The following is a 22,437-nucleotide window of genomic DNA, read 5'->3' on the forward strand; positions in this document are numbered from 1 at the left end:
CCACCCTTGTCACAGGGCATTTCAGGCCTGCGTAATAAGCAGTGAACCAGTGGAAGTAAAAAGTGTAGTGTGTTCTCCTGCTGAGAATGACATTCTGTATTTTCCTCTCAGACCTACCCCTTCTGAAATGCCTGGGGGCTGTGTGTAGGCCTTGCAGTCTCTGCTAGGTGCCTACACACGATGGCTGTGTTGAAACAGTGGAGAAGGTGATGGCTGTGGGACAGGCAACATGATGGTGGAGGTAGTGCAAGACTCTAGATGGGTATTGCAGATAAGAACAGATTTCACATCCAAACTATTTACCCATCCTCACAGACTCCAGCTTTGCAATCACTGCTCTGATTGTAGACCAATTACAGAGAAGGAAGTAGTAGATGTAAAATCTTGACCAAATTTTGATGTGGTTCAGGGTAATTCTGGCCCCTGGCCTGACCTGAAAATGGAAGAACAGCTGGGAAGCTGAAGTACCACTCACTCTGTGAATTTCCTCATCAGGGAGCAGGCAGACCAGCAGCTCAAGTGCTAACACAAGCAGCTTGCCTTGCTTTCCCCCAGGTACCCCTCACTGCATGTCTGCCCTCCAGGTGAGTCCGGGTGGATCCACACTCCCCAGATTACAGAAAACTCGAGCTACTCGAGAGGCTTCATGGTCTAGCAGCAGCACCATCAGAAGTAATGGGAGATCAAAATATAATATCTGCCTAGTGTGCAGAGAGCAGATCAATAAGGAAATGAATAAGGAAATTGAGTCAGTAAGGACAGGGACTGTTGCCATCACCACCCGGGAGGTAGGAGAGCGAGAGCGGCATTGCCCCGTACTGGCTCTGTCTGAGGCACGTGTGGGTGATGGCTCATCCATCATTCCAGCTTGCTTCTAAAGCTTGTGCCAAATTACAATGTAGGTCTGCTTGATCTCTGGTGAATGAGCTTAACTGTTTGCTAAACAAAAGTGATCCTGTCAGTCTGCGCTCGGCTGCTTGAACCACCATTCCACCAACGTAACCAAGCGTTTCCGCTCCCTGCTTCCCTGCCAGAAGTGTTGGTTGCCGTGTAGCTATTTAGCGAGGCAGCCCATGGCTCCTGTGAGGCAGACAGGTGATGTTCTAGATATAGCTGTGGAAAAAGATGCTGAAGTGTACACAGGTGATGTAGTGAAATAATAGCAATTGAGACTAAATCCTGGGAAAGTTGATCCCCCGGTGCTTTAATCGCTTGCTCCCATTACTGCTTTGAAAGGCGGGCAGGATCCTCTGCTGGCACGTGGTGGTGTATCTCTGTTAACTTAAGGGCAGAAAAGTGGTGAAGGAGAAGAATGTGTTTTCTCTGACAGTGAAACTGCAGGGCAGGTTTCCAAAGGCAGACTCGACAACTGATCCCAACAACCACCTGCTGATACCATTGCAGGTGGCCTGCCAAGAAACTCATTCCTCACCCCAGCCAGGGGGCCAGTGATGCAACACCCCCACCCAGCCAGGCTTCGGTAATTAGTGCAATCTAATTATGCTCTCCAGGAGTGGGGGAAATTAAAAACTGAAACGAAAAAATGGAGAAGAACATTTGAATTGGAGAGGAGGGGAATGAAAAGCAGAGAAGTTCTCTGTATGTATAGAAAGCTCCTCCTATACATTGGGTTCCTAAAGGGCAATAGAAGCAGAGCCCTTTGGAGATGCAAGGTGAGTTATCCTAAAGCAGACCTGAAGAACAGCTGGTGTTGTGTGTTTCCAGCAGTGGGTTATAAACCTTTCAGCTTACCTTCAGTAAAACAAGAAAAACACGCTGCTGGATTAGGCTGCTTTACTGATTTGCCTGACATATGGTAGTGGCCCCAGGAGATACTTGTTTTTGGTTTTCCTGCAAAAAGTGAAGGCCAGAAATACTCCATCTGAGATGTGAGCTGACCATGGTTACTCTGAAAGCTGGCCTTAACATTCTTGCTGCTGCTTCTGCTGCAGATTTGCGGCTGTTGCTAGGAATTTCGGAGTCCCCCTGCTCCTGGAGATCAAACAATGCTGGTCTTATCTGAAATAAAACTTGTCTCACCACTCTCGTGTTTGTGAGCAAGAATATGAGGCCATGCAACCCCACGCAAATATGAAGAACAACTCTGATGTGCTAATGAAGACGTTTGCTGTTGCTGATAGTTACCAAGCTTTTGTCCTGCTTCTCCCCAGCCTTGTTTACTTGATGTTGCTGTTGAAACTGTTTTATCACTCCTTGGGAACGCACATGAGCTGACGTGCAGAGAGAGAAAAACAGTAGACTTAAAACCCATTTGATGCACATTTGTTATGTCTTTAATAACCCTTTCAACAACGAATGGTGGTGGGGGAGAGCAAATATTCACCTTCTTTGCTATGATTGCACTCATTCAAAAATTTGGATTCCCAAAGCAGCTCTGTCTTACCCTCTGGATCGTTGTGTTGGTTGCCAGGGCCGTGCTTCCCGCAGATGGCGGAGCAACAGCAGGTGGGGTTGAAGGAGGTTGCTGGGTTTCTTGCTGGAGTTGTGCGAATAAACGTGCTAATAATAATTCTGTGCTATTCAAGCTACATTTCTGTGTCTGGTAACAGGTCAACATCTAAAAATTCATGTTTGCACTTTTTGATATGAAAACATACACATTTGCCCTTAATTAAAAAATGTCAGAGTATTGTGTTTAAGTTAATAGTGGGGAAGAAAGAGTTGTCCTTGTGTAAAGGCAGATACTGTGACCGGCAAATGATACAAAATGGTTAAATCATAACTGAATTATTTCTTTGTAATGGTTTTTTGCTGAATGAAAGTCACAGAAATGAACTGGGATGGAGGAACTAAAAAGGAAAGGAAGAAATATAGACAGTAAGACCAGCAAAGAGAGGGAGACTCAGGTTGGTCCTGCAGGTGTCAGGCACCCTGGGGCAGCCCAGAGCTGGTTGCTGCGGTGCTGCCCTTTCGCAAAAGGAAGGCACGGGCAAGCATGTGAACTGACTCTTACCATCAGTGTAATACCTGATAGTACAGAGCCCTGCAGGGAGTATCCACCGTATGTGTAATACCATGTGGTTTTGCACATGAATGCACCACCAGTGTGTGCGAACAAGAGTGCACGCGTGTTTGCTGTGTGTCTGTGTCTGTATCCATCAACAGGTTCATAGCCATGAGCTCCCCTGGGACTTTCCCTGCCAAAACGCTGCTGATTGAACAGAGTAGGAAGGGGAGAGCTTGCCATCAGCAGATCCATGCAGAAACATCCGTTCTCCCTCATGGCATCCTCTGGAGAAGGGAGCCTCTGGGTAGCATGCAGGAACCCTCGGGCTGGCTGGCGTTGCGGCTCAGGGAGCTGCTCTGGTGCTCAGCCTTGAGAGAGTGGGCCAGGGGGCAGATGAACTAGTATGAAAATGCGTGATGCAGTGACATGCGTGGTCTGGCTCTTGCAGAGCTTGCAAATACAGCTCAGGGCCTTGCTCGCAGCATGGAAACTGGGAATACTGGTTTGTGGCATCAAGAAGTATCATGAGATCGTGCTGATGTATTCTTGGTACTTGAACACAGGCTAGATGGGGGAGAAAGGAGGAGGAAGCAGTGTGGGTACCATATCTATATCCCTCACTCAGGAAATAAAATTGGTGCATAACACCACTGCAATGGGAAGAAAAGGAGCAAGCGAGTCTCCTTTGTCTCCTCACTGCACTTTAGAAATAAAGCCCTGATGCTGTAAGGGAGACTCAGGTTTCTTGCTAAGTTTTCCCACACACCTACCCACTGGGTTTTTATATATCTTAAATCAACAGTATCTGGGGTTGTTTAAATTCAGTTAAATTGCACTCTCCATGCAGTAAAAAAATTGTGTTCATATAGCCCTTTGTGTGTGTGTGTCTGTCTGTGTGTGTGCGCCTTGAAAATGCCTCTCAGCGTGGACTGCAGGTGGCCTTGGATACCATCTGTGATTTATTTCTGGAAAGAATTAAAATACCAGCACCATTTGTCAGCCTGTTTTTACAGTGAGTCAAAAATGTGCAGCACTGCTTTGCTGTGACTGCCAGGGCTGCATTTGCTCTCGAAGCTGTGAGTGCCCTTCTGACACTTAATGTTCCTTAGGTCAGGCCCTTGAAGCAAGCCCTCTGGTTAGGCATTTGATGAAACATCTTCATGGAGACTTCACATAGTACCCTGTGTTAGTGGATGTTGCAGACTTGCCACAGATCGCGTCCAAGCTGTTGGAAACATCTTTGTGCGGTGTTCTTCTGAATCACCCTTTGACAACCGACTTTTGGGGTAATTGGTGCTTTTGTGTACGTACGTGGTGGCTGTCCTGAAGCTAGACAAAATTGTTGAGTGATTTAATAGTAATTGAGGGCTGAAAAGGCTGCCCGATAATTTGAATCAGAGACTTAATGGCCTTTACAACACAGTGCGTGGAATGATGGCCAAATTACTTCAGCCCGTGTAATTTATTTTTGAACCTGTTCTCTATAAAGCACTAATCCCTGCCTGTTTTGAGGTACACTCCACCTCCGCTCAGTTTTTCTGCCTTTTATTGATCAAATGCCAATCAGTCAAGGCACAGGCTTTTATTTACTCAGAACCAGACTGGTGTAAGCACAACCATGAGCCTTGATGTGCATGTGCAGAGTAAGTGCATTGACAGCGATGAAAGCTGGATGTCCCTGCGGGGATGTGCAGATGTATATGCAACTCGCCCTTGGATGCTGATATTCACAGGCAGGGCCCATTCCAGAGTCCATTCTGTCCCGAATGCAAGTCCTTCTACAGTGTCCTTCAGGAACTTGCTGGCTTTTCAAGTGCATCTTTTTGGAGAAGAGCCCCCATAGCTATGAGAATGACTGCTCTACAGCTTTCCTCAGCCACTGCATCGTGGCTTTGACTACTTACGCATCTGGGGGTGATGCTGAAAATCTGGGGAATGGAAAATGCTTCCCTACTGAAACTACAAAGCAGTTGTCTTCCTGGCACAAGAGGTCTGTTTGATTTTGTTAATGTCGGCTATGCAGAGAGAAACTTACGGTTGTATTTTGCAGATGTCCGAGTCTACTTTTCACTTTTGGCTACTGAGAACCTCAAATCCAAGGGTTAATTATTTTTTGTTCCCACAGCCATTTCTTTTCCCCTAGCCTGGTATCCTTGTCTTTATGAAAAATCTGTGTGACTATTTTTTCTCCAAGAATGACCAGGTAGTACTGATTATTGTTGTACTAAATCATCAGAGACTTGTGTTTGCTGGTCCTTACCAAGGGGCAGCAGAAAATTTGGTTCCCGGTACGTATCTGTCAAGGATAACCTTGAGACTTTCTGTGAAGGCTTGTCAGGAAAAGTTGTGGCTCTCTGCCTATCCCTAGACAGTTCAGTGGCCCCTTTGAGCAGTTTGGGTGGCAGTGCTGGAATGGGGCTGCTCTGATTTACACCGAAACCCCCAGACATCTTGGAGACAGCCGTGATCACGGGTGTCCGTATGGGGCTGCACAGCTTCATCTGGCACCTGTGAACTCTGGGAGATGACAGGTGTGATTTCACCCCATCTGCTGAAGTGAGATATACGTTGTTATTTAATCTCTTCATGTGACAGTTTGGTTGAAGAACTCACCCGATGGCCTCCTGTTTGCTGTGGTGTCCCTCCAGTTTGTATGGGCTCTATGGAGACACCTGCGCTCTTCATGCTGTCTGTAAGTGAGGCGTGCTGTGAATTATTAGTCCTTTGTTGGGCTTGAGCGGTTTCTGGGATTTTCAGGACTTACATGGATCCTGCATAAATTCTTTATGTGAGAGCATAAGCAGGCAGCCCAGTTTGATAACCTCATGTGGCCTCAATGCTGCAGGGAATATGCGAGTTTAGCGGGAAGGTTTTTATTTATTTATATTTAGCTGTGACATTGTTTGACTTAAAATAGTTTTTTTTCTCCTCAGCTCTGAATCTTGAGCTTCTACCCCCACCCAAGTTTGAAAATTTAATGAAAATTCATAAATTATGATAGCGTTTAAAGTATTAAACAGGTTTGTTTTTTAAATGGCATGCTTCTGGATATGGTTTGGGTTTTTTTGATGGATGCTGGGCTCAAAGAATTAATGGGGCTTTTGTTGATTTACCGATTAAATCTGTTCAGATTCTCTTTTTTTCTGTCCTGGAGTGGTTTTCCTTGATATTAGGGTACAACACAGCTGCCATGCCCTGTGCTCTGCCCATCAGCCTTGGAGGCTTACCCTGGTGAAAGGTTTTGCTGGTGGCAGGGCACCTGTGGACTGCTCTTGCTGCTGGCTGGGTTGCCAGGTAAGGGGAGAAGCTGTACAGCCACGACCTTTCTTCCTTCCACTCATCCCTGGCTGCCATTCAGCACTTACTGTTTATACCAAATTGGCCTCTGGAGGTCCCAGCTGAGATCAAGATCCCCCTGTGCCTGCCGCTGACCATAGCTGGAGGTTGTCATCACCGCAGAGGGCTTGTGCTGTGAGCAGAGAAGTGATGGTATGGAGCAGAGAAGTGTTATTGCTGTCAATTTAGTGATGGGGCATGGAGACCCTGAGAGACAGAATTGTCCCAGGCCACATGGGAAACATGGCAGAGAAGAGCACCGTCTCTCAGTGTCCATGTTATAGGTGCTCAGTGCCAAAATGTGGGTGGCTTCTGCCCACTAGAAGGTTGAAGGCATTTGAGGTGGTCTGGGGTACCCAAGGCATCTTTGGGGGACCCCCCTGCCTTTTAGCAGCAGCAGAGGGAGGAGACCTTTGGTGGGTGTCTGAAATAGTGGTTAGGCACTGGTGATCAGGCATGCCCTGATCTTTAGCAGGACCTCTATCAGGCCCCGAGCTGGTCCATGTAACGCCAGTGAGGACCCTAATGGGACTCACAGAGCTGCTCATGGGTGCTCTGAGAGCCCCCAGCGCCATACTGGGGTGGGATAGCTCCCTGTCTTATTCCTAGTGTTGTGTCAGGCCCTGAGCCAGATCACCTCATAGCTGAGTACATGGAAATGGGCGTGATGTAATACCCAGCGCCGGGCCGTGCCGCGTACAGCCAGGAGTCTGGCTGCTTTGTCATGCTTTCATTGAAGAGGATTATGCCTGAGGCTTTCAAAGGAACCCAAAAGCGTTAGATCTCTCACTTGCCTGACTTCAACAGGATTTCCAGTTTAAAAAAAAAAAAAAAGTACAAAATCCCAGCCTGCCACAAACCTTCTGCCAAGCTGAAGGGTGTTACCTTTCAGGAAATATTGATGCAACTACTAAAACTCTTCAAGAGAAACCAGCTGCTGCTTAATATTGCAGGATCGTCCCTCCTATTAAAGGAATTCAAATGCTGCAAATTGAAGTTGGTTTTTTTTGAGAAAGACATAGGATCTGGCTCCATAACCTACACATCCCCACATCACGTAGAACAGCTCTTGGAACAAGGTACCACGCTATTTTGAGACTATGGCCTGAGTTGTTGCCAGCGCAGGATTATTCCCCATACGATGACTGGTCTCTGAATTACATCAAGTCAAGTTTTAATTCAACCTGACATAGAGCTTTATTGAGAACTTACGTAAATACATGAAAATGAGTGTGATGTAATATTAAAATGGAAAAATTGGCTTGAAATAGTATACAAGAGTAAATATAAAATAGTATAAAAATTTGGCACAGGTGAAACATTGTTCTCGTAACATTGTTACTTTTGTTGGCAAAGTGATGCAAATAAAATACTATGGTATGTGTTGCAATGGGGTAAAACATGCCTTAAAAACAAATTGCCATGCTGCCAGCAAGTAATTGGGCTTGAGTAATTAAAGACCTGACCCTGCGGGCTTAATTTGGCTGAAGTGAGCCTTGTGGATGCTGAGCGTTGCGGTAGGGTCACGCAGGCAGTGGTGGAGCCAAGAGTGGATAGCAGAGAGGCATCCTGCAGTGTGGGGGACCGGTGAGAGGAGGTCTGTCCCAGGGCTCTTCAGCCCCTCTTCTGCTTTCACCACAAGAGAGGCAACACAACCTGTTTTCTCATGGCGGTGCAGCAGTGGTAATTAATCATAGCTGCTTCAAAGGTGGAGCGTTCCCTGCGAGTGCTAAGCTTAAGCGCATTCCTTAATCAAAAGATGCATTAACAAAAAACAGGCACGCTAGATCTCCCCAGCCAAATCAGCTGCTGATTTTTCTTTCTAGCAGAAATGAATACACTTGGAGCCCCTTTGAACGTATACAAGGTGATGGAGGCAGATTTTTTTCTTTCTTCTGCTGCTGCTCCATGGCACGGCTGTTAGGTTAATGACGGCCACTGGTGCTTACGGCTTTTCTAATAGCTTTAAGGACTCGTGTTTTAAGTCTCTGGGAAGGTGCTTTCCACAGGCTTAGCATTGATGCTTGGAGGTTGGCAAGGGGCTGGGCACTGGCCTGGGACATCAGGCAGAACCACCCTGGTGCATGACATCTCAGGGCTGTCCCAGCTCTGAGGGGCAGCTCTGAACTGCTTTTAGTAACCTCTTTTATCAGGCAGTGGCTGCAGGGGGCTGCCCGGACCCCCAGAAGCGGGGTGTTGTAGCCTTTTCCATGTTGGCTGTGGTAGTTTCCCAGGCTAATTGTGTGATAGCCTGGCCTCCTACAGCCAAAAGCCACACAACACACTTAAGAGTGAGTGGGGAGTTGTCACGCTAATGCCTTTTGTCCCCTGAATACCTCTGGCTGCAGCCCAAGGGCCGTTTAAAAGCGGGACTGGGAGCAGAGCTTGCCAGTTGTTTAAGTGGTCTCTCTCGATCTGAATTAAAAGAATTAAAATTCTCGGTGGGTTATAAGTTGTTGTCATGACAACAAATTCCCTCCCTTTCTCTTTTTTTCTGGAATTGTCTTGTAGTTCAGATATGGTGCTAAACAAAACCCTGCTTTTTTTTTTTTAAATCAAATGTTTCTGTAATAGTGGCATTAAATTAAAAAGCAAATAAATAAATGGTCAGCAGCATTTTGATGACTGTATATGTTTTATGCCTGTTATCTTCTTGTGAAACTGGAAATCTCTTGACTGTGTGAGTCAATAAGGCTTTTGTTCAGTGGTATTAGAGGGAATTTTGCTAGCCTAAAAGAAGCGGGGAAAATTACTAACAGGAGTTCTTGTGTAGTGTATACCTGTAATAGTTAAAGGGAAAGCTGCTTAAATTTATTCTGACAATTTCAGATAGAGCACTGGAGGAATCATTTGAATTATTCATTCTGCAACAAGGAAACATCCCACTTGTCTTCTCTTTAGAAATGAAATCCCAGTCTGATTTAAAATACACTTTTATGAGTTGGGTTCTTTTTTTTTAAAGTAATTTTGCCATTTCAAGACTTCTATCATAATTACCTGTGAATGTAGGTTTTAAAAGAGAATTATTCTGATTTCTAAAAGAAAGGAGGAAATTTTTTTTTTACATGAACTGCTTGTTGTAGAATAAGTTTAATGAAATTCTGCTTTCTTTCATAAATAATGCAGCACTTGCATTTGATTAGGTGAAGCCTGGAGGAATTTCTACCTAATCAGATGCATAGCAAGAAGGATATTGCCTGCAGACTGTTACCATTATCAATGGTGGTGGCAAGGAAAATACAGCTCTGTGTGTGTCCAGATAGAAAAGCTTTGTTTCTGAAGAGAAGTTGCAAAGCAAGGTGTGTATGTTCCAGCAACTGACTCCTTGTTTCTCATAGTGTCCTGGCTATTGTAAAACAAGGTCTGGGTTCTGAGTGTTATTGTGTCTTGAAGAGACTCTGGAGACCTCCTTGTCCTGGTAACGTGTGTCAGATCCTTCCAAGAAATAAATAGATGTGGGGAAGAGACAGCCTTTGCATCTGACAGCTTGCTGTCAAAATAAGCAACATAGACATTGGGAATCATTGGGACCAATTCCAGAAGTCTTGAGAAACAGTACAAGCCTCGTAATAACATAAAAATGGGGATAAAAAAGTATATGTGCCTCTGTTCCTTAAATGATGTATCTGCAAGTTTTGCAGTGAGATTTTTAGAGTTCTTGAGTAAATGTTGCTTTAATTAGTCACCAGTGGTCAACTTTTATGCTCTTCTGCTAATCCAGCCATAAGACTTTGTTCTACTCTGTTTTTATCTCCAGAAAGCTGTTATTAACAGCAGTGGGTGTGCATGAGCAGAGGGTAGTTTGAATAAGGTCATTAGTCCTTTTTTCAGCCTTCATATTAATATATAAAAAGGGGTCTGGTCCCCATTCTGTAACCCTGAGGCCAGCTGGTATAAATTGACCTGCAGGTATTCAGTGAGTATTTGTATCCTCCAAGAGACAGCAGCCGAGCCCAGGCTGGCGTCTGGGACCAGACCCTGGTCTGGGCTCAGCCCCGCACCACTCCTGGGAGCTATCAAGGTGGTGTGGAAGTGGAAGGGATCCCATTAACAGTTTGACAGCGTGAACAAGTCATGGGCTCAGGCTCTGGCTCTGGTTACCTTGCTAGAGATGATGCTCTTTTAGGGCTTGGTTATGCTCTCTGCTGAACTCAGTTGAGTGGCATCTTGCTCTAACTCCATAATAAAGTAATATTCCAAACAAAACTGTAAAGAGCTGAACCCTAACGGCAAAGCCCAACCCACTGCCTTATCTCACTGCGCTCAGATTTTTCTCTTGATGTTTCTTCAGATATGTGAAATTGCAAATATTGGAAGTTCTTCAGGCCAGATGCTAAACGGGTTTGAGCTGACAATTTGTGCTAGCCGAGGTTCTGTTTTTTCACTTCTATTTCTTGGAAAGGGCAATGAGATGTAATGAATAAATGTAAAACACAAGAAATAGAGCCCAGGATACCTGGGAGACATGCTTACATCCTGTGATTTGCTGTCAAGAGGTTTTAGCACTGAGCTCAGAAGTGTATTTATTGAGTTGCTGGTCAGAGCTGTGCAATTTAAAGGTGAAATCAGTTCTCTTTTTTAATCTTGAGTTTTCATTCCTCTCCAAATTGGTGCAAGCAAATCTCTTGGGCCTAAAATCTCACGGGAGTACTAGAGGCCAAGAACAGAATTAATTCCTGAAAGTCTGAGAGCAAAACCATCGGGTTTGGGGCTGTAAAATGTTAACCTGTTTCTGACTTTCCCAAGAATTGTCTGAAATACTTTTGCCCACTCATAACTCAAGTGACTTCATGGCAGATATTGGAGCTGTTTTTATGTGCAAGTACTGACAGAAGTAGTGTACAACTTTTATCATACCCAACTGGAAAAAAAGCCTCAAAAATATAACTCCCAAACATTGAGGTTTTTTTTGGTCCAAAACCAATGTCAAAATCCCATGGAAGAAATGGGAAACAAGGCTGAGCCCTCAGTTGTTTGCCCTAAGATAGATAGGACATTCTTTGTTGAAGATCCTGGTCAAGGCATCACACAGAGCTGTGTCCCCAGTGCAGAAGAACAAGCAAGCTTGGTCCTTTCAGTGGCTCCCCTGCTGTGGCTGTGGAAAGCATTTTTCCCAGCCTGCTTCAGCAGAGGAGGCTTAGCCTGGGTGACCAGTGCATTTAAGGGCCAAAGTCAAGACTCAACGCTGTACCCTCATCACCGTCTTGTCCTTTGCTGCTGCTTCTCCAAGCGCAGGCAGCCTTTCACATCCCGAAATGCATCAGGCTCACTGGGTAGCTTCAGCAGTGGGAAGTGGTACTATTTCTGTGCCAGATGGAATCTCACCATGAATTTCCTACTCTTTGCTCCTCTGCAATGAGATCAATTAGGGAACTCTTCAAAAATCACTTGAGCAGCAAATGCAGGTAGCGTGGGTGAACTGAGACACTGGTCTTGCAGCAGAAGTGGTTACCTCTGAGAAACGCATCTGAGATGCTCATATGTATCGAAGAGATGTTGACAGAATACACAGTTCTCAGTTACTATAAGTGGTGGTCACTAACATTTATCATTTGTCATTATAATAGGCTAAGTTTAAAAAAAATACGTGGCTGCATCTTTGAATGATCTCTCCTCAATGATGTGGCTTTGCAATACTTGTCTGCTAGGTTTGATGTTGGGTGGAAAAAGGACTTTGGGCTCTTCTCTTACCTAGTTGTAGGAAGCATCCTAGGTTTGTTACCAGTGCATGTCCACTTCTCCAGAATTTACTCGTGCGTTCCCAACTTCACCTCCAAGTAAGACCTTGCCAAAATCGCTTATGTGCGGTGGAGCAAAAATGTGACTGATACAAATGTTGCAGCAGTGTATAAAATGCTAAATTATTCACGGTACTTAAGCACAGAAAATCCCAGGGCTGAACTGACATAATGAAAAACTCCAGGCAAAAAAAAAAAACCCACCATGGAAAGTTTTAGATTAAAAACAGCTGTGAACTTTAGAGTCAGACTATATTATAGAGTCTTAATCCTTTCTTCTTCCTTTAAATGCCCCTCCTCGTACCATACCCTGGGCTATCATAGCTAACTACTTTTAATGTCATTATCCACATCACTTTGCCATGAACCCCAGGGACCTAAGGCAAAGAAATGTCAGGTGACTTTTCATGGTCCAAAATAGAAAATCTGCAGTGGCAGCAGAATTTGCAACTAGGTGTTCTCAAACCAAAGCCTTGACTGTCTTAACCCACTTCTTCCAGTGATCATCTGGAGGAATTCAGTGGGCAAGCTCCTGCGCACTGCTTCATATGGGAGCATCCGACCTTCTCGCATAGATGGTCCCCAGCCTGCCTGGGGCCAATGTGGGCTCCTTTATCATAATGGACCTTAGTTTTCACTCATCTTTGACACAGTGGGTGCTGGGTGCTAAATCTTGGATCACTTTCACCCCTGGACATTTCTGCTGAAAGACCTACAAGCCAAAATATTAATGTAGGAGCACAACTTTGAGAATTTAAGCAGCTGAATGGACCACGACATGCTTCTTAATTCATGGAGAATTTTAACAGAGATGTACTTGGCCCAATACATAGTGTTATAACTGGAACAGGTAGATGTAAAGATCCACAGATCAGTTAAAAGGAGAACCAAGCCAAGTGGTAAAAAAATAGAACTAGAAGCTTAGTGATTTTATACTGTTAAGCAGTCTGTTTCCAGAATTTTTTTTTTAGCACTTTGCTTGGTCCTGAAGACATTGTTCAACAGCTGATTTCAAGTTTCCTTTTGCACTTTATTATCACTTTTATTGTAGGAAACTGATTTAAAAAAAAAAAGTCAAAGCAGATCAATTTAAACAGTGTTTTGTTGGTTTATGTATATGTCAAAACATTTTTCCGTTGGAAACATATTTTTGACAAAGCAGTCCTTGCTTGTTTGAAAAACATTTTGAATAAAGACGTTCAAGCTGCTTTAGTTGCTTTGCCTTTTGCTTGGAGGGTAAAATAGACTTTCAAAGCTGTTCAGTGTTCCCTTTTGCCCTGGAGACATATAGGAACTGTAGGAGAAGATCTGATTTGCAGTCTCTCTGGGAGTTGAAAAGGTTCCTCAGGATCCTATCAGGACCTGCAGCAAATGAAGGGAAAACAGTGTTTCCTCGCTGACATCCTTCTTTTTACCAAATGCCAAAGAGCATTGGTGGCAGCAGTAGTGACCTCCGCTTTATTTGTCAATTAGTGAGTGTCTGTAACTTGATATTTCATTTTTCCTAGACTGTACCCTCGTCACGCAAGTGCTCTCAACAACCTGGGGACGTTGACCAAAGACGTGGTGGAGGCAAAGAACTACTACAGACGGGCTCTTCAGTTAAACCCTCATCACAATCGGGCTCTCTTCAATCTCGGCAACCTGCTCAAGTAAGTTGAATGCAGAACTGGCACCAAGGAAATTCACATTCTCTCTGCACACATCACCAAAGTAGTTTTTTTCTGCCAACTGATGAAGGAATGGTGTTATTTATTATTGCTGGCCAAAAGTGCCAGCACAAAGGTGAGGTTTTGTTTGGATATCCTTATGCTGTCTGCCACATCGCTTTAGGTGCTGTTCACAATTGTGTTTCATCTGGAGGGAATTCAGTTGCGCCAGATCAGGCATCGAAGAAAGAGGTGCCTAAACCCAACTAGTTACATGCAGCTTCCATCTCAAGAGGAGGTGTAAGCCTTTCCAGTGGAGCAAGAAATATTGTTCCAAGATAGGCATCTGATGCGGATCTAATAAATAAAACGGATCAAACAAATCCCTCTCTGTAAATTCCCACTTCTCCTCATTAGCTGTTTGGAAGGTCGAGGCATAGTTTAGGCATAAGCACCTAACTGTGAAATGCTCAGAGCAGCAAAAGATTCATCCCGTTGCAGAGGGGATGGGTCTGGATTTGAGGGGAAAGCTGGCTTACATCTTTATACAGTTACTCTGCTGAGCAAGAAAACAAGTTAATCAGCTCATAATTTCACTCATTGTTATTAGAGTGTCAGCCTTTAGCAAGGAGAATAGCAGACGATCATAATCATGAAAATTAATTTGACTAACCATATCTAAAGACTGAACTTAAATCTACACAAGAAGCTTTGCCAATATGGTAAGATCTGCTAGGAGTGCAGTTAAAAAAAACAATAAATCTCTATTCATGCATTACTAATTTGCACCAGCAAAAAAACCCCCTTGTTTTTCTGAGGGTAGCATGTTATTTGCCAATAGAACTGCATCAAATACAGCAGCAAAAGTACATTTTTGCTGATATAAACTGCACTTATTTTGCTGGCAGTTGATCTCTGGTAAATATTTTAGAGTAGATCACGCTTTAGTGTTGGGCTCATTTTAAAGTGGTACTGTCTCATCAAAACACGTGGTCTCTGGTTCTGAGATATCAATTTAAGTGTGAGTTTATATGACAGATATTAAGTGTATTGCTGAAGTTCTGCCTGGTCCATTTGTTAGTGGAGAAATTACCAGAATAATACTATACGTAAACTTGATGGTTCTGGGTTAGAATATGGCAGCTGAGTAATTGTCTAATAGAAAGTAGATGAGTGCTTTACTGGAAATACTCACAAGAAAGAAAAATGGTAAAGACACTCTTATGACAGGAGAAATGCAAGATCTTTGTATTATTCATCAAATTTGGTTGATATAAATTAATCTTAGGTGGCAGTACTCTTTAAAAATACATATTGTCCTTTTAATCCATCATGTTTGCCTTAGTTATTATTCTCTGTGATTTTTTTAAAAAAATATAAAATATTAATACAAAAAGATGTAAGCCAGAAGCAGCACCAGAACATCCCATATCAATAATGCTTAAATCTGGCTAGTTGATGGGCTCTTATGACCCAGAAGATGGGTAGAAACTGGTTCCACCTGCACTTTTAACACATGCAGTTGCTTCTATTTTCTAGACTTTTTCGGGGGGCTTCCAAAACAGCCTAGTGCATCTGGACACATCGAGAGCATTAACTGTAGCGGAAACTGGGTATCCTCATCTCCCTATTCAGCTTGAAAAAAACCTGCTAAAAAATAGGTAGAGTTTGTGGTGGAGGGCTATGTAAAGCAGATACTGGCATATCCTATGTGAATGTCTCCCCTGCAACGCTAGCACAAACAAACCCCTTTGCCGGGACCTTTCCTGGATCATCCATCAACTTAGCAGAGATCATCAGCCCTGCTGGAGCGTGAGGTGACATGTGAGATGACCAGATGGGAACCAGGCAGAGATTTCAAGCTTCCCCTTCCTACCACTTTGTCTTTATTTATGTTTTCTACCTGGCTTTCTGAATTATCCTTTCCTGTATATGTATATAGGGCAACCAGTATTCTGCAGATACTAAATGCCAGTATAATCTAGGTAATAAATGAAAATCTGCACAATATTACAGGCAGTATTACTTTCTGGCTGTACTATGAGACATTATGAAGAGTGTTTTCATTTTTAAACATATGGCAGAGAGAGGATAAATGGTCAAGCCAGGAAAACATTTTATGTCCTCTTTGCAGAGGCTTCAGTGCATGGTGCAGATCGGGAATGTCCACATCTGCAACACGTAAGGCACGTCCAGTAACAGCACTGCTTGTACCAAGACCCGTAAGGAAACCGTCTGGCACAGGGAACTCCCAGTTGAATTCTGCTGAGTTCCTTACACCCACCCCTGCTCCTAGCATGGAAATCCAATGGCGGATATTAGATTTCACCTCCTCTGGAGTGCTGAGAAAGGGGAACTCCAGGATTTTGGAAGGATGGGTTTGCTAGTCCCATGTGGGAATCTGCCTCTCATTATTCCCTGTAAATAAGCTCTCTGTTTAAGCATCTATTGCTTGTGATTTTAGCTTGAGTAAAAATCTTGGTTTAGGACTGCAGGGTGGAATTTTAAAGTTTTTTTTTCTGTGGAAGTCCTAGATGAAAAAGGGTGTTTCCATTTTCTGTTTGGACATAATGAAGACAGCTATGTGCCAGAAGATGAATGTTCTCAGGAAGCATTGGTTGTAATGATTGAATAAGCTTCTGGTTTTGTTTACATATCCTAAAATAAAGTTGTATGTCATCATTTTCTTGCCTAATGTAAATATTGGAAAGTAGATAATTAAACAGTGCCAACAGATTTCTTAGTTAAAATAGACCCAAAAGATGGCCTGCCTAATAGTGAGAAATCTCTTTCTCCACTTTCATGGTCCATGATCAGTGACACACAGCAGCCTGATGCTACTTTCTTGTGTTTTGTTTTGAAGTTTCCTTTTATATAAATACCGAAGTCCTCTATATAGATGCAGTTTTGTTGAGATACAGCTTGAAAAACTGATATATCATTCAGAATACCTCAGAAATTTATAGCTTGTGGGATATTTTGTAGAGACAAGAAATAAAATATTATGAATATTTGAAGTAAATATCTCGGCTTTCTGTTGCAGGAAGAATGAGAGAGAACTTCTTATTTGCAGTACTGTGTCTACGCACACCCAAAGCACTCCAATATTCAGTAAACCATTTCTTCTTGCAAATAAAAGCCTTGTAACTCTTACATGCTTTGAGAGTGCTGTGGCTGCATTTTCATGGGGAAAGTGAAATCCGTGGAAACAATGTCCACTGAAATCTTGAGTTTATTCAAAGAGCTGATTCTTTTCTGAATATAGAGTAACACATAAGGTGTCCTGTGTGTTTGTTGCTGTGATTTAGTCCAAGTTTAGCAAATCCATCTATTCAGAGAAAGAAGGACTGTCTGCCCTCTCTGATACAAGCTTCTGGATAAGTATATATGTGAATGTGCTGACACAGGCTTGGGTAACCGAAGATGCTGAAAAACATCAGGTAGATATGATGTGTATTGAGATTTAAGATCTTTCAGAGAGGGAAACATTCCTCCCTTCCATTCAGAGAAGCAAACTGAGTGATAATGTTCAGTGATAATACTGCAGACAAGAACCCTGTGTTGCATAAAGTGCTGTAGTTATCCATCAGTATCACTTACACATTGTAGCCTGTTTATAAAAAAAACCCTCAAACTCTGGCAGTGTCAAATTTACAGTAGATTAAAAGAATAGCTTAGGTGGGAACAGACCTCTGGAGGTCATTTGGACAAGCCCGCTGCTCAGAGCAAGTCTAATTGGATCAGGTTGCTCAGGGCCTTGTCCAGCAGAATCTTGTACATGTCCAAGGACAGATGCCACAATCTCTCTGCACAACCTGTTCCAGTTTGACCACCCTCATGGTGAAAAATATTTCTCCTTATCTGTAATCAGAATTTCCTATGTTCCTACTTGTGTGTGTTGCTTCTTGTTCTGTCACCATGCGTCTCTGAGAAGAGTTTGGCTCTGGCTTCTCTGTATCCTCCGACCAGGTAGTTGCAGGTAGCACTAAATTAACTTTTGAGTCTTCCCTTTTCCGGGCTGCACAGACATGGCTCATTCAGCCTCTCCTCATGCAATGGGTGCTTTAGCCCTGACCACCTTAGTGGCCCTCTGCTGAACTTGCTAACAGGATGTCCATGCCTGTCTTGCATTGGGGAGCCCAGCTCTGGGCAGACATTGCTCCAGATGTGGTCTCACAAGTATAAAGGGGAAGCATCACTTCCCTGCACCCACTGTTGGTCTTCTTCGCCATGTAGGGTACCTTGCTGGCCCATGGTCAACTTGTTGTCCACCAAGACCAGGTTTAAGCTGATGTTTATCCAACTGTGGGGTACTTGCAAGAATATGGAAGAGGTACTGGAGCCAAGAGCAAGGAACAGCTCTTTCCCCTGTAAAGGGGAAGCTGGGAGCCCAAGTGGAAGAGAGAGTCAGGAGAGGGCATTGTAAGGCAAGGTAATTTGGGGAAAAATTGGATTAAGTGATCACAGACTCCTTGTGTCAGTTGAATTTGTTCCTCTCTCTGTCATAGCGAAGGTATACATTACCTAGCTTTTCCTGCTCCAGATCCCCAGTTTATGGTAAATTAGTGTATTGGACTGTTCTTCCAATGCTCTCTGCTCTCCTAAATTGCATGAAATCTGTATAAGCGACAGCCTCGATCCTGCAAAGCGTTGGCCTTGATCCAGGAAAGCACTTCAGCCAGTAATTAATTTTCAACTTGCATACATAAAAGTTAAGTATGCGTTTAAGTGCTTGGCCAGAGCACTTGGTATCTTGCAGGCCTGAGCCCTCTGTGAAACTACTGGATCTGCTTTTTTTAATATAATTCAGTCTGTCACATAAAAAGATGCTATAATCTTTCCCTCACTACCCCTACTTTCAGGAGACAAACATTATTCTTGGATCAAACGAAAAAAAAAAAGGCCATTTTGGAAAAAAGTAATTAAGAGGGCTGCCCCATGTTTAGAGTGCATGCTTGTGGTAAATGGGGACTTTTACTGCTGCTGAGTGGATCACTTAATCCTTTTATTTCTGTAGCTGGCATTTCCTACTTTTTTTTTGCCAAACATCAATACCTTTATAAAGCAGTCATCTGGTTTTGATTTATGAAAAAGTGTCGTGAAACTCCAGCCAAGGGATCCAAAAGTTTTATAAATTGACAAGCTCACTAGTCTTTAATTAGTGTAGGAGAAAAGTGGCTCTTTATTTGTTTTGCTTCATTCCTGTAATTTATATGGAACACCACTGGAAGAAGAAAAAGACTAGCACAACTGGTTTTACTTAGCTTAATGCACAGGCAAAATATTCTTCCAGTTACACAACTAGAAAGGGAAAAATCTGCAAAGCCATATATATTATCAGCTGAAATTTGCACCTTATAAACAAGATCTGGTTACTTGACCATGTCACTCAGATGAAATCTAAGGCCAAAGCAGCAAGGTGTTCACATATTTTCTGTGTCCCAGAGCCCTTTGTTTCTTTTTGTAAGCCCTGCTATTCATGTTCTTTGTACACCCAACACAAGGAAAATGTTGTTCCAGTCCAGCTAAACATCCTTAGATGTCAGTTCAGGAAACCTTCTGATTTTCTCAAGGAAAGAAAGACAGAGTGATACTGGAGAAAATGTAGCTCAAATAAATAAACATCCTTAGATTTTTGTTCAGGAACCCTTTTCTGTTTTCCATGGCAATAAGATCATAGCAATGCTAGGAAAAAAACCCTAGCTCATCAGCATAGCGGTCTCTCAAGTATCTCTTCATAATCCTTAGGATCTGAAGAACAGACTCCTCTAGCCTAATGATCGACTTGCTAAGGAATTACTTAGAGATCCCAGGCAGATTTAACTTAGCAATATTTTAATTTCAAAGTATTAATTTAACTAAGTCATAAGTAGATATATAACAACACTCGTTGTCTAGGAACATTCAAAGACTTCACTTTTTTTTTTAGGAAGTGGAAATGTCTGGTGTCTCTCTAACCTGCTGGTTGGAGGGTTGCTGGCAAATGTCCTGTTCCCAGGTCACTCAGTGCCTTGGTGACATGACTGGGGCCAGACCTCCAGAAGCTGACTGCAAACCTGCTGTTACCCCACCAGCGTCCTTTCCTGTAGGACATCGCTTGGAGGGTCTTGTACAGTTCCTCATGCCAGGGGCACACTTTTGCTGACTCGTTTTTCATGTGTCTTCAACTTCTGATGGGATAAATAGAGCAGAATTTTATATATTTGCCATAAAGAGAAATATTGAGAGGTGATGTACAGTAGGACTACAGAAGTTCACAAAATCTAGTGGTTGTGGACTCAACAGGCAGAGCATGTGGCCTGTGCTGATTGCCTGATAGCCAAAATAAAATACTTTTCGCTCTTCAGTGCGTGGGGTTGAGGAATGCACTATTTTGGGGGCATTTTGTCTTCACTGGGATTGTTGCATAATGACAGCCACCAGAATAGCAGAGGAAACAGCAGGTTCATTAAAGCCTATGTCCTCCTAGCTCCTGAGAATAACATATGGAAACAGAGATGTGCTGGGGAGATGCTGGGTACACACACCATGGAGAGGAGGCATGAGTGGACCATTTAGTCTTTGTAGAGATGTTCAAGCTGAGGACCTTCACGTCTCTTTAAAGTAGTTAAGTCAGTGGGATGACCTAAACGTGTGTTTACAGGAATTTTTCTTGTCTTTTTTTCCCTCCTTCCCTGGCTGCAGGACCCAAGGGAAAAAGGAAGAAGCTGTAATCTTACTGCGGGACTCCATTAAGTACGGCCCAGAGTTCGCAGATGCCTACTCAAGCCTGGCCTCGCTGCTAGCTGAACAGGTAACAACAGGCATCGCTCAAGTTCTTGTATCTTCTGCACTTATAGATGCACTGCTGCAGCAGCCGCAACACCTCCAGCACATCCCAATGGAGCGCCCTCGCCTTGCACGAATGTAGTGGCAGGCGTGGGTCCGCGGCTGTCTGCAGGGAGCTCTTGGGCTGCTTTCGAGATGGCTTTTTCAGGATAGGAGGCAACTCATTCGCAGTGAGTAATTACACCCACATGATGTGGCTCTGAATTAAATCACTGTTGGAGTTGCGAGTAAATATCCTCTCTACAGCTCCCCACGTCTCTGGCGAAGTCTTAATCTGTCGCACCTTGAGTGTTGTGACAGCAGAATAGGCGAGTGCTTCCCCCTCAGACACACATGCCTACATAGATAACCTTGAGATTTCAGAATGAATCACTCCAAAGCTAGGAAATGTCAGAAACCAGGTGGCCTCTGCAGCCTGAATTCTGCCCCTTGAATGGACACATTGGGATACAGCCCTTAGTTACCATGGTAGATGATCACGTACAGGGGGTGGGAAGGCTCGCTGGCTTTGTGTTACTCTTAATGAGCAGCTGTTGGATATTTTGTTTAACCTCATTTTTCAGTATGTGCCCCCAGGCCTTATTTACTGTGCACAGCCCAGGCTGTGCTCTGGAGGCAAAATTACTCATTTCCTCTTGGGCTTGTTCCCCGTGCTCATTACTTGGGGCTCTCCCTACTCTCTGTAGTTAGGTAATTTATTTCTACAAGGTCTCTGTGAGGTGAAATATTGTCCCCATGGAGGAAAAGGGAAATTGAGGCACAAAATGCTTGAGTTCAGAAGAGGCCCTGAAGCGTGGGTGCCCACATCAAGACCACCAAGCCCTGCTTTTCTCCGAGCCTGCAGCAGCAGATGAGGGATGCTGTGCTTTGGATGTTGCTCCCATGGACTGTGGCCACAACCAGTGGCCCCAGCCTGGGGCTACGAGGGTGGGTGGCGGGGTCCTCATAACTGCACAGCTCCGACCTTCTGAAAACTGATCTTTTTCTCCCCCAAATTTCAGATTTAACTGTCCCATAGCACAGAATGCTAAAGCTTTCTTAAAAGGTTGCCAAATGCAAATACAGCCAAAGGAAGGGAGTATCATCTTTCTCTGTTTTCCATTAATCTGGTCAGTGAAATCTTTTCTCTGTAAGGGAAGTGGATACATTTCAGCAAAACTATAAGCAAAGGTCTTGTTCTGGTTTAGGCTTCTTTAATGATGTAGCCACTCTGCAAAATTCACCTAGGATATATGTGGGTTACTGAAAGATGTGCTATTTTAATTTCCCTTTTAAGTGACATTCAAATATTTAAGTATTATCAATATTGGCTGAAGGGACCTAGAAACATAGTGTATGAATTGAAAGAAGAACCTTATTGAATGGGAACTGTGTTTTGAATAAGCCTATCAATGGAGAGTCTCCTGCAAGTATAGGAAATGAGTCCTCCACAGTAATACCTGGTTTTAATATTAATTGAAATTATTAATTAGAACCATCGATTGAAAGGTCAACAGAGCAGTAAAACCATTATAGAGTCCTAAGACCTTCTGCCCAAAGAAAATGTCATTCGTAAGTCCAGCAATAATTAATCTACTTTTATGTATAGATTGTTCATCCTCTTGTGACTTGAGTAAGTGGTAGGGGAAAAAGATAGCACGATTTCCTCAGACAATAGTGATATCCTGCAGGCTTTTAACACCTTCTGTGTGCAGCCACAGCAGATGACTACTTGGTCATCTACTGACTACCTGGAGCTGCTGCCTCACACACTCATCCTATGGACCATGGTACGGAGCTGTCCTACAAATACGTGCTGCTGCCCATGGCTGCAGGCTGCAGAATGCTGTGTGCTTCCTGGAGGGGTACAGGCTGAAATTTTGGCATCTTCAGCGCCATGATACATGTTTTTCAGTTTGGGGTTTTCCTCTTTGTCCAA

The 22,437-nt window shown here is 43.5% G+C and overlaps 1 protein-coding gene across 1 annotated transcript in view; it reads left to right on the forward strand.

Annotated features, from left to right (window-relative positions):
- The window catches only part of TMTC1 (transmembrane and tetratricopeptide repeat containing 1), a 128,517-nt gene that overhangs the window by 95,023 nt on the left and 11,057 nt on the right, over positions 1–22,437 (forward strand). The window contains exons 11-12 of the mRNA XM_010188706.1: positions 13,551–13,694; positions 20,376–20,484. Coding sequence (XP_010187008.1) covers positions 13,551–13,694; positions 20,376–20,484 — 253 coding nt within the window. The remainder of the gene's footprint in view (positions 1–13,550; positions 13,695–20,375; positions 20,485–22,437) is intronic.

The sequence above is a fragment of the Mesitornis unicolor genome, unplaced genomic scaffold (genome assembly GCF_000695765.1).
Source record: "Mesitornis unicolor isolate BGI_N332 unplaced genomic scaffold, ASM69576v1 scaffold11097, whole genome shotgun sequence".
In the NCBI taxonomy this organism is placed as follows: domain Eukaryota; kingdom Metazoa; phylum Chordata; class Aves; order Mesitornithiformes; family Mesitornithidae; genus Mesitornis; species Mesitornis unicolor.